Below are 12,972 nucleotides of genomic sequence, written 5' to 3'. Positions count from 1 at the left end.
TGACACCAAGTAACAGAATTTAAGCTTCATCTTTCCCTCTCCTCAGAATTCAATTTCTAAGCATGTTGGCAGTGGGAGAGCTTTACGTACCATCAGTAATACCATCACAGTACTCCTGGTAACCATCTCCAAATCCATAATTCAAATTCTATTAAAAAAAAATCTATATATGCCATATTTACTCCTACACCTATTAATATGCTATCTGAACCTAGAAATGATAATAACTTGCATTTCCTGAAGGAGTTAACAAAATTACATGGATGGGATTTTAAAAGGAAAGAGATTTTTTTTTCCCCCAATGGGTCTCATAAGAAAGAGGATGAAAAGGCTTGAGGGAAAAGTTCTGCATATTTCAAATTGTTAAAATGTTGACCTAAAATTTTGATTCCCTTCATCAACTGTTCCAATCCTTCAATTCACATAATATACCCAGTGAAAAAGTTAAATAAATATGGGCAGAATATGCAGCCTTGTCTCAATTCCTTACCTACTCTGAACCACTCTATTTTTACAGATTCAGTTCTTTCAGTAGCTTCTTCTTCATTATAAAATTCCTGAAGAAAATAAATCAGGTTTTCTGGTATACTCATTAGTTTTAATGTGGATCGCATTCTGCCATGATCGACACAGTCAAAGGTCTTGGCTGTAGTCAGTGCAGCAACTATAAATCTTCTATTCTCTTCCTCTTTTTTTATCCATTTTATATTAGCTACCTGATCTCATGTTCCTTTGTCTTTTCAGAATCTCCCTGTTCATCTGGCTTGTTTCTCTACATATATAGCTCTGTCAATCCTTGTAAAATGTTAAAATCTTTTCTTGTTTAAGGAATTAATGAAATGGTTCAATAATTTGTGTGAAGTCTTTTATTTGCATTGCTTTTCCCAGTGTAAGTTTGTGTACTGATCTCCTTCAATCTATAACCATATAGTCTTGTTCCATATTTGGTGACAAAGAGCTGGTAGCACTTTATGGTAATGTTCATAAATATTCTATAATACTTCAGCAACCTTAAGTCACCTGAAGGCAGGATTCTTACAGCTGAAAGCCAAAAACAGATGCTTTTATTTTTTAACAACTGTTTTAGGAAATAAACGTTGAAGTCCGTAGTTTTTCTTGTAGATCTCTGTTATGCATTTTGATATCTCACTTTTCTTTTCCCACACTTATAATCAGTACTTTTAAAGAATATTCAAAGCTGACTTTAACCTCACAAATAGATACTTACTGTATATTTCTCAGTGTGTATTAGGATAGAAGGACCATAAGAAGTATGGTTGGAAAATGGTTTGTGGGAACAGTTGAAGATACAAGCTGCTAGCAAATGAAAACTAAACAATAGCAGATGCCTTCAAGCAGATAAGATTCTGACTAGATATTTACTCACTGTTTCCCAGTTGTGGTAGGTGGGAATTCATGATATTGTCATTTTTAGCACTGAAAATATAAAATGAAGTCATAACTAAGATGATGAATATGCAATGTCAGTAATATTCATGAATTTCTTGTTCACAGCTTTGATGTCGAAAATGGCCCATCACCTGGTCGTAGCCCACTTGATCCTCAGGCTGGCTCTTCTTCAGGACTTGTGCTCCATACCACATTTCCAGGGCATAGCCAGCGTAGAGAGTCATTTCTTTATCGATCAGACAGTGACTATGACCTGTCACCAAAGACCATGTCACGGAATTCTTCTGTTCCGAGTGAACAGTAAGTAGATCTATTACAGTGCAAATGTGTAGGGACTACATCCTAGAATTTCTACTGAGCAGACTGGGAATTTTAGTTCTAACACATCTGAAGGCCACAAATTGGAAAATGTTGATCTAGAATAATCCTGGGGCAACTTCTGAAAGGAAGGACTTTGCTCAGAAAAGTGAAAGCGGGTTTGCAAACTGGTAACATTGGAAGATTACATGTATCTAATCAACATTTGGGTAGGTATCACTACCAGCTCTATGAATATCATCATCAGGCCAAAAAAAACAAAAAAAACCCCTTTCTAATAATGAATTCAGTACCTTCATGTCATCAGGTCTGAAGCCTAACCACAGAAAGAAGAGAGAACAGAATATGCCAACTTGAGAGATCTTTGTATATTCTGTGGAATCCAAGGGAACATTCACTTCCCTCCCTGCCAAAACCACAACCCAATAAAGAATGAAGTTTTAGTGATCATCAGGACTGGGGAGGTCAAGGAGTGGAATGACTGAGTAGCTGGAATTCTGGACAATTTAGGAACTAAGAATATAGTATAAATTTTGTTGCACTATAACTTCTGGAACAACAGTGGTAATGATGGAGCTTGAATAATCACATTTTATGACAAACACCTATATATTTTTTTTATTTCTTGCATACTTATCTAATTTTCCATATTGAAAATCCAGACAAATTGCCTGTGCTTAAATAGCATTATAGGCAGAGTATGTCAACGAAAGCCAGGAAATCCAAGGGTGGCCTTTTCTCATACTGCCAGGCCCTTTTTCCAACTGAGGGTGAGTATATAACCCTAACTTGGAATTTCCTAGTCTTTATTGCCTTACGTTACAAGAAGAAGAAAATGACAACTTCTGCTGGGATTATTTTCTTTCTTTGGAAGTACATTCTGATTAGAGAACCAGTTAAACTAGCAGCAGTCTTTTATGGACAAATACAATAGAATAAAACATACTACAGAAAACTACAGTGATAAAGAATGGTTGACTTAGCAAGGCTGTTGTTATTCCAAGAGTTTGTGCCACATGATTACTGGGTCAGCTCGTTTTTTACTACACTCATTGTAATCCTTACAGCAATGCCATCAGCACATGATTCAACTAGGTATTTTATTTCTCAGTGGTTTGTTGCACAGCCTGATGTTGATTTGAGCTGAGAGAGATGACTTGCCTAAGGTCACCCAGCTGCCTTCTGTGCCTAAAGGAAGTTCGAACTTGGGTTTAGGCTATCACCTAATAATAATAATTTTTAAAAAGTAAGAAACATTGTTCCAAATCAGCAACATATATTAAAATGAATAACTGGACTCACTGTGTTATTAAGTAGGACATTTAAACTGAAAATATTTCAATATTAAAGGTAAAACACTAATTCCTCCAAAATTTCTGATTTAACTTGATATACAGTTTATCCATACATTTTAAATACTAGGACTGTATATGCTGCAAAGACAATTTGCAAGAGGTACTTTATAATGCATAGAAGTTGGAACCCAGCATCTCTTTAAAGCAGCCATGTCTTTTTCGGGCCTCATGCAAGTTTATACAAAGACACGGCTGCTTTAAAGATTCACATTAAAGAGGCAGCTGCTATAATCAAACAGTTCATTAAAGCAGCAGCGTCTTCTTCATGTGGAAGCCTGAAAAAAGACACATCTGCTTGAAAGTGGTGCTATACATCCATTCCCATGCTTTCTGAAGTACCTCTTCCAATCATTTTTAAAATATGCATAGCCCTACTAAATGCATACAGTGCTGAATGTTTTTAATTTCTTTTTTTTTAATCCTGTCTGTATTATTTTTATAAATAACTCAAGGTGGCAAACATGCCTTACAGTCCTTCCTCCTCCTATTTTCCCCACAACAACCCTGTGAGGTGAGTTGGGCTGAGAGAGAGACTGGCCCAAAGTCACCCAGCTGGCTTTTTCTAAATAAAAAGGGACCTCTAGCCTGTACACTAAAAGTTGGCATTTCTAATACACCTGAAGGAAACAGAGATATGCTGTGGAAAAATGTATGCAGGATCAAGCGAAGAACCTCTTTTGAATCATTCATGAAAAATGAAGTCAGAATGCAGAACGTGGAGTCCTGAACAGCTGCAACTCTGGGGGAAAAACATATAGCAGTAAAGGACTGCATTTCCCATACTAATTTAAAATCACTATTCACAAATTTGGTTGTGTACCTTTATGATCTTAATTTGTGCACAGACAAGAAGCTTACAGCCACTAATCTTAAAATTAGTCAAAGTTTTAGAGTAAGATGAACAGATATGATGATGATTCTTGGCCGTACAGTTATTTTTTAAAACCTTCTAAAACATATGCTGCTTCTTTTTTTTTCATTTTTTATTAGACATGGAGATGACCTGATAGTGACACCATTTGCACAGGTATGTCCATATATTCTAATGCAGACTCTAGTGCTAACAAGATCTAACTCAGTGTTGTCCAAACTTGGCCACTTTAAGATGAGTGGACTTCAACTCCCAGAATTCCCCAGCCAGCCATGCTGGCTGGGGAATTCTGGGAGTTGAAGTCCACTCATCTTAAAGTGGCCAAGTTTGGACAACACTGATCTAACTGAAACATTTGAGAACCAAGCTGAACTTATGAATACTGTTCGTTGTTTCACTCTGTTGTTTCACTGGCCTCAGGATCCCTACTCCCATCACACCCACCCACAGTGTCCTCCTTAGTGTCTCTAGGCACATTAGACCTCAAAGTCCCTTAAATTCTCCACCTTTTCTCCACAACCCTTTTTGAACATTGCTAAGCTGCTGCAGTTGATTTATGTTTTTAAACATGCCATTCAATTAAGAGTTAACTTGACAGCTTGAGCCTTCTGGTTGACTGACTATTGTGTGCTTTCCTAATCCTATAGAATCGAGCTTTTCAGCTTTATGGTATTTATCTTTCCAGAGCATACCTACCATGATGTTTTTATGTGAAAGGCTGTGGAGTGGCTAGGAAAAGAAGGGAGGAGATAACAGTGGTTGAGTCCGTTGTCAGATCATCTCATAATCTGATGGGGAGAGAGCTCCCCATTCAAAAGCATTTCAAAATATTCAAAAATACGCTCCCTTAATTACCTTTAATTAATTACTTAATTAAAGAGCTGGAAAATTCCTATTTCAATTTCCAAAGTTCTGTATTTACTCCAGATGAGCATTAGACATACCTTACTGAAATCTGTGTAGGTTTTGCTCCCTTAATCGTGCCAGCTATGTGGGACTTGACCTATTGGAAAGAGAAAATGTACTTCCATTTTACTGCTCATGTTATGCTTTTCCTATAGAACAAGTGTACTAGAAGCCTAACTATGGCTCTTTAAGCATGACAGGTATTCTCAATGACATTACACAATTTACAGATATCAGACCTGGCAATAGTAAAACTAATATATTTCTGGGAAGAAAAAGCAATAGATTACTTTTGTGATGTTGCCAAAGTAATTAAGTTTCTGTGTATTGTCGAAGGCTTTCACGGCCGGCATACGATGGCTGGTGTGGGTCTTCCGGGCTGTGTGGCCGTGGTCTTGAAGTTTTGTTTCCTAATGTTTCGCCAGCACCTGTGAACTGCTCCTGTCTGTGCTCCTGCTCTCTGAAGATGCCGGTCACAGGTGCTGGCGAAACGTTAGGAAACAAAACTTCCAGAACACGGCCACACAGCCCGGAAGACCCACACCAGCCATAATTAAGTTTCTTTCTGTTGTGTGGCATTGCTGCTTCTTTCAAGTTTGTCAGTAATTCCAGGCATGGCCCTGTTTTAATTGTTGAGCCATGAACAGCTTTTTGCACTGGCGCAATACATTTTTATTCCTTTTTCCGGTTATTGTCTATTGCAAACCTTCATACCATTGCTTACTGGTAATAAATAGATTGCAACTCCTTACTCACTTTCAAACGTGTGAATGTGAAATTCTGCAGCTAAGTATGTGGTTATGCAAATCTGGCCTGCAAAAATCTATATGGCCGTTAGGTGGAAGCAGAGAATGTTTACTATCTCTTTGCTGTCATCTGGTGATTTTCCAGTATTTTGTAACCCAGATCTGGTATTATGGATATATGAAGTGAACCCTAATATTCTTTAATCAATTTGAATAAGTATGTATTCGTCCTTGTTATTTTATGGACTTAATCTAAACATAATTTTAAAAATTGAAGCCAAATTGTTATTATAATAATAATTATATACGTATGTATGTGTGTGTATGTGTATGTGTGTATACACACACACACACATACATACATGTACGTATATATGCTTAATTCTCTTCTGCTGAAATTGTGGGACTTCCAAGAACAGCTGTATATTTATATTGGAAGTCCCATAAATTAAGCATATTGGTATAATTCTACATGTTGAGTTTTTCCTATTTATTATAATATTCAATGTACTCATGTTTTAATAGGTCTTGGCAAGTTTGAGAAGTGTAAGAAATAATTTTACAATACTGACTAATCTGCAGGGAACATCAAACAAGTAAGCTACTTCTTTTCATTTTTCTTTTTAATTAGCTGCAGTGAACATACCTTAAGGCTATAAAACTATGAATATTTGCTCAGAAGTAGTCCTATTTGAAATCAGGGAAGTTACTTCTGAGTAAATATTCATTGGATTGAAATACAAGCTAATTCCCAAAGTAGTTATTGCAAGTTTAGAATTGAATTGCAGAAAGATGATTAAGGCTTTGCCCCTCATTTAGGGATGTCAATTTTGAGTTTATCTCAGTTTCTCATTTTTCCTGTTCTTAGTTTATTCCATCTCATAACTGCAACAATTTCTGTCTTCTTTAAAAAGATAAATTCTTCATGAAAATCCATATGCATTCCATCCACATTTCTCCTAATATATTCATTGTGTTTAATGTGTGTTTTAAAAAGTTTTTTCTAATATAATATTTCACACATGCTTTGTACATACACAAACAATATATACATATGTGCAATTTTACCTAATAGACATATTTTTTAGACATTTGGGGGGAATTGTACTGCAAAACTCTGAAAAATATGGATATTAATATAAAACTGTTCAATTTTACCTGTTTAAAAAAAATCAAAATTTGCTAAATTAGTATGTACAAAATTATCCACTTCTTTCCCTATTTCTGGAAATCACATTTATATAATTCTACATGTTGAATTCTCACAGTCTATCATACTGGAATGAGTTATAAAACAATATAAATTATTTTAATAATGACAATATTTGCACTGCAATTTTTCACTTTCTGCTAATTGGCAGACTTTGAAAACACCCTGTCAATGGTCAAATATAACAGAAACAAGACATCTGGTACAACATTTGGGGAAGCTTGCTTAATACTTAGTTTTAGAAAAACAAGCACTTATGCTATTTTTTCAGAGACTCTATCATCTCCTTACTGTCCTGGATGGAAATATTTGTAAAATATTTATTATTTTTTATTGTTCTGATCCATTATTTAGCTCTCCCTTTTGCTTAATGTTTATTTGAGGAAACTGTTTTTTCTATGGGATTACTAAATGAATGTCCTCTGTCCTGGGAGGGGGCTCAAATATTATGAGAGCAAAATCAGAAGGATGATACTTATATGTTTAAAAGTAGCCCCATCTGTTTGTGTCGACTCATCAGAATATCCTAGGGCAGACACATCCACCCCTCCACGTTCCTCTCAGCTCTTGAGAGTGTGCAGAATGATTTCACTTTACTGAGGCTTGCTTTATGTTCCTAAACGAGCAGTATGGAAGCCATCGACATTGAATCTCTGTGACAGCTGTTTTCTGTGGCAAGCAGTTTGTAGGCACTGACTTGCCAGATGGATAGGCATTGTTTTGTATGTTTCTCCACATAAAAAGATGCACTCAGCTGTTTTGGACTGCATGGAGGAATCACCTTGCTGGCAGCTGATGTTAAACTTACACATGTGAAGTGATTCCTACATGGAGTATCCTCCATTCAAATTGGGTTTCAGCTGGTATCCCTAGCCTTCAGCTACCCATTATTCCTATGGAGTGGGCCCTTAGTCAGCCTATATTAATAGGAAACAAACTACATTATATTTATGGGCAGTTCTGAATCCCAGTACAGCCATATAATAAACATCAATTCATTCCTCTACAGGAGGTCACCAGCAGCAAATCAGCTACCTGTCTCCAAAGTAAACATTCAAGGTATGTGTTCTGTTGGGAAAAAATATTGCTTTGTTCCATTACAAACTTATCTGGAGTTTCATATCAAAAGACCAGGGCCTGTCCTGTACATTTACAGCATCAAGCAGAGATATATCATTATACATCCCATAATGGATGGTTGCTGGTCAAGCATAGGTAGGAAAAAAACTATTACTCAGGCTGTTTTGTCATTGCAGTTTGTGTTTTACAACCCAATTGAATAGCACAGATGAGAAAAATTCTGGCTGAGGAGGGTAGAATAGAAACAGATGGCAAGATATGTATGCAAAAATTGTCTAAAAGAAGAGGAATATAAGGGGAGACTGGAAGAGGATGGAGGAAATGATTCATTTTTGAAATGCAATGAGTTCATTGTTGAAGACTTTGCAGTAAAGGGGATACAAAAAACAATTGTGAGCAAGCTTTTCATTTAACAAAGGGATGGATTTTATTGCTCAATGTGCTCTTTACAAAAACGATATGCCTAACTCTCGATGGTATATGTAAACTGAAATCCAACAGTTCTTCATGCATAAGCCTCCTAGGTCACTGCAACAGCTCCAGGCATAAATCTTCCTGAAATTTATGCAACAGCCTTATTCCTAAGGGTAGCAGTGCAACTGAGATTGCTAGAGAAATGGATTCAGATGTCTCACTCTCCTCTCTAGAACAGAGGAACAGTGGGATCAAATATATTGCCCTGATTTTTTTTAAAAAAAGTCTTCTTTTATCATCTGTAAAGCAAATTCAAAATTTCTCCAACTCTTTGTTCCTTTAAATAAGCCAATTTTCCATTCAGTGGCAACCCCTAACCACTACTGAGTGATCTCAGAAAGCTAAGCAGGGTCAGACTTTATCAGTGTTTAGAGGGACTATCGTTGGGAAATCCCAAGATTTTAGCTGAAACTGGGAAGTTGAAAAAACATCCCAAGCCAACCAGTTTCTCTACTGTTGTCGATAAAACAACATGGATGTGGATGGAGTCAAACTCAAATGAAGAGAGATTTACTTTTTTAGCACTTACTTACTGTTTCCTGTGTTTTTAGCACTTACTTACTGCTTCCTGTGTTTTTAGCACTTACTTAATGTTTCCAGGACCTGGTATCAGTTCTGGGCTGTCCTTCTTTAGATGTAAAATTCTGAGTTTGCACTCATATCACCTGACTACTTAGCTTTTTCACTCTATGACACACAATTTTCTGTTGGTATTTGGAGAAAATTGGTAACTATGGCAATGTATATTCTTCACTGTAATAATATAAGCCAGAATAATAGATTTTTTTTAAAAAAAAGGTTGCTTCTATTACACAGATTTGGAAGAAAATGATATCCAGGTTTAGTAAGTATAATTGATTTGGAAGCAGATGGCCACCTAGAACTCCAGCCAGCATCCCTGACATTCAGAAAGACAAATCCCATTCATTTTGAGAAGTGTGTCATGTAGTCTTTATTTCATCAGCATTAAGTAAAGAAAGACTAGAGTAAAATGAATTCTTGGCCAAATCTTCAATGTGTTCTGCTTCTGTTCATTGTTTCTCTAGAATTAATGGATTTTTACTCAACAAAAGGCAGGAACCTATTTAAGAGTCACTTGATAATGATTGGATCTTTGAACAAAAGTACTGAGTTATATTCCATATGTATTTGTTTTCTATCCAGTTTGCAATTCTGTTGTGAGGGTATAATATTATCCTGGAAGAAGACTACCATATTTTGGCATTGGAAAATGTTCATCATCCCTTGAATGGTCATGCATTGTTTTTGTGGTAGTTATATGAAATGTGGTTACTCAATATTAGAATGCTGAATATTGATTAGGATATCACTGCTGAAAAACTGCACAATTCAACTTCCCTTCTCTAACGCCTCCTGTCCCTTGGTTTTCTTTATTTTTAGAAGAATACAAACAGTTCTGTGCTTAGTGGCAACATCAGATTTTCATCTTGCCCTTTTTGCCTCTGCTTCCTTTTGAAGTGGAAAGCAGCTTTCAGATATCTGCCCCAATCCCCACAACAAGAGCTCTCTAGAAAATGCAAGGTTGGTTTAAACTGCAGCAATGGACGATAAATTAGATATTGGGAAATATATAATTGACGTCACCACTTAGATTATTCACTTTGTACGGAGAAAGGAGTAAGTGAATTTGCTGACTAGTGTGGTGACAAAATTCCCTTGTCTTGATTGTTAGATTAGGTGCCTTGAGTCTTGCAGGGCATAAATAGGCTTAATGTACCTACTTTACCCCCTTGTTTCTACCCGCCCCCCTCATTTAAAAATTATATTTCAAAAAAGAATAACCTACCAATGAATTTTGGCCATACGATCTTTTGGATGTGGGCATGAGTTCAGGTTACTATTCCTGGTTTAGAATTACTCAGGGAAGCAGGGCTTTTTCTAATATGTAGTCCTATAAAATTGTACAGTTTTGAGTCAGATTTGTGCCATTGTAATTGGATTTTTGTGCAGTTGTGCATCAGTAGGCAAATGAAGAAAGACTTGGACTAAATGCATGAGGATGAAGTGGACTAGCAGTAGGGTGCTTGCATCTCTTCTTAATGCTGTCCCTTGGATAGAGCTGAAGTCATCTGTGAGTCTGCCAGAAAACAAAAGAGACAAATTAAATCAGCAGCGAGCAAAACACTCCACATGCTTATTTTTCTATTCTTCATTAGTACTAAGTGCTTTCAAAATTCATGTTCTGTGGGGTTTTGTTCCCACTCTGTGTTGGCTTGAATGTGTTGTGGTAGGTGACTAAGAAAACAAGAAAGTGTGGATGCACACTCACACCATACAATGGTGTGCAGATAAGGATGGTATAATATTGGAGAGTGCTATATTTTCCTTCAAGAAACTTCTGCATGTAATGGATCAATATGTTCCATTTGCAATATAATTATCCCACAGACATGAACTCAGAGGTGAATCCCATTGCAAGCCTGGTTCTTAGACACGGTGGGGCAGTTGTCTCAAGTGAGATATTTTGTGTATTATGAGTAGGCACAAATTCTTAGTTATTCAATTTGTTATTATGTGAATTTTACTGATAGGGATAGGGAGACTTAGGAATTTTGATCATTACAAAATAATTAGATTGGTATTAGATTTGGTATACCTGAAGTAGATGGGAAATGAGCAAATATCATTTGCTGTTTCTCTTTAGGCAGCAATATTTCTTTTGCCATCCTGTTCCATGAAGTGAAATTGGAAAATAGATCTTAGTCTAAATTAACTCATTTTGCAGAAAGACTTCTGAGTAAGCATGTATCAGGTTGCACTGTTAGTCAAAATATTGAATAACAGTGATGATGATTCTTTAGTTTATATTCTGTCTTCCAGGAGCTTATGGTGTTCATAGCACTCTTTCCTCCACTTTTTCTCCCAAATGTGAGGTAGGTTGGACTGAGAGAGAGTGAGTGGCCCAAAGTCACCCAGGGAGCTTCCATGGTTGAAGGTGGACTTCTTGGTCTTTAACAGTATTATACAGTATTATTGCAATATTATACTTTGATTCATAGCATTGACTTGCTAAATGAACATATTCACAAGACCTGTTTTCTTTCCTTTTGAAATGTGATTTATATCCTGTGAGGAGACATACAAAACTCCTAAAGCTAAAATAGAAATGTATACAGCAGACTTCATTCAAGATTTTCAGTGGAGTTAAGGGAATACATTTGATTCTAAGAAGCAATTTAGCATGGTAAGCATTCAGTCAGCACTTTCTTAAAAGGTTATCCAGAATTACTTTTACCCACAGTGAACTTCTGACATTGAAACACTGCATTTCTAGAGTTGAAAACACTTCACTTTCACAATCCTTTATGAGACCGAGCCCTCTATGTTACATTAATATTATGGTCACCATATTGCCAGCATGGCTAAGAGAATTTTGGCTTTCTTGAGTCTATAGAGTGAATTTGAGTTTGCCTTTCCCTCTGCTACATCAGTTGCTGAACTAAATTTTCTTTAAACATCTGTTCAGTCTTATCATAACATATTTGTTTCATCCTTAAAGCTACAGCAAGCTATATATATATATCACACACACACAAGTTCTAGGAATACATCCCGTGTTTTGTTTTAAACTGCTGAAATTGTTCCCTTTTATTTTGTTTTAATTACAAACCACAGAAACACACAGAAATGTTTTCATTAATTAAAAGGTTCTTATGGGATAATAAAGGCAAGTATTGGACAAATAAACAAACCTAGACTGTGGGAACATGAGGTCTGCAATTGCATAATAAACAATGATTTCGAGTAGAGTATTGTGTACTATGCAGTGTGTAAGCTGAGGGTGAGGAAGGCCAGGTTGAAATCCTTGCAGTACTTTTTTGGGAATGGCCTCACTGAATGACGTCCAACCACTATCTCTCAGTAAAGTTGTTAAGAGATAAAATGGGGGGGTGGTAGGATAAAATAGAATGGAATGGAAGATGTCCGTGTGTGTGCGTGTGCACATGCACACTGTGTTTATTAATCCAAGTTGTTGAACTATTACATTTTGAAACTCAAAACAGGAAGAAGTATTACACTCTTCCACAGTAGGATCTTTTGAAGGTGACTTTAAAACGAACAAAATACTACACATTTATGAAAACAAATGAAACAAACACATTTCTTGGTACTGAATTATGTTTTGCATTCAAGTGGCACCACCTAGGAACCTTGGAAAGTGGCAAATCACTTACATGAATACTGTCATGAAAACTGCATGATTTGAAGGCATCTTTACCTTGTATATAAAACAAAAACTTTATTTTTTAAAAAAAAATAAGAGAACCCAGTAGTAGCTAGAAACTGAATCACAACTCTGGTTTACATGGTACCGAGTAGAGTGTTATTTTCTCTATTATTTAGAGAATATAAATAATGGAAGGATATATTTCATTTTAGATAAAATAGGAGAAGGTGCAGTTCTTAAAGACTTCAAAAAATTGATTGGGCACTAGGAAAATTTGGGAGTAGGCAGGCAGGCATGGTGAGACATAAGCAGCAGTGGCAACTGAGGGGAGAGAGGGAAGTTTTGGCAGATTGAAGGTGCATTGGCAGATGGGATATGCTGTGTTGGGAGATCAGAAGCTAAAGGAAGGAAGG

General features: G+C 36.4%; 1 protein-coding gene and 1 pseudogene across 2 annotated transcripts in view; one reads left to right on the top strand and one right to left on the bottom strand.

The window, feature by feature from the left end:
• LOC148214175 (uncharacterized) overlaps positions 1-614 on the bottom strand; it is a 52,402-nt pseudogene extending 51,788 nt beyond the window's left edge.
• PDE4B (phosphodiesterase 4B) overlaps positions 1-12,972 on the top strand; it is a 224,325-nt gene that overhangs the window by 157,378 nt on the left and 53,975 nt on the right. For both annotated transcript variants that reach the window (XM_007424888.2, XM_007424890.3), the window contains 4 exons: positions 1,516-1,710; positions 4,074-4,110; positions 6,132-6,202; positions 7,826-7,875. In XM_007424888.2, coding sequence (XP_007424950.1) covers positions 1,516-1,710; positions 4,074-4,110; positions 6,132-6,202; positions 7,826-7,875 — 353 coding nt within the window. The remainder of the gene's footprint in view (positions 1-1,515; positions 1,711-4,073; positions 4,111-6,131; positions 6,203-7,825; positions 7,876-12,972) is intronic.

The sequence above is a fragment of the Python bivittatus genome, unplaced genomic scaffold (genome assembly GCF_059951505.1).
Source record: "Python bivittatus isolate LINGU-HERP-01145 unplaced genomic scaffold, Pbiv_v1 ctg000700_np1212, whole genome shotgun sequence".
NCBI classification, from domain to species: Eukaryota; Metazoa; Chordata; class Lepidosauria; order Squamata; family Pythonidae; genus Python; species Python bivittatus.
The sequence above is the reverse complement of the archived record's forward strand: the minus strand, read 5'-3'. Positions and strand labels throughout refer to the sequence as shown.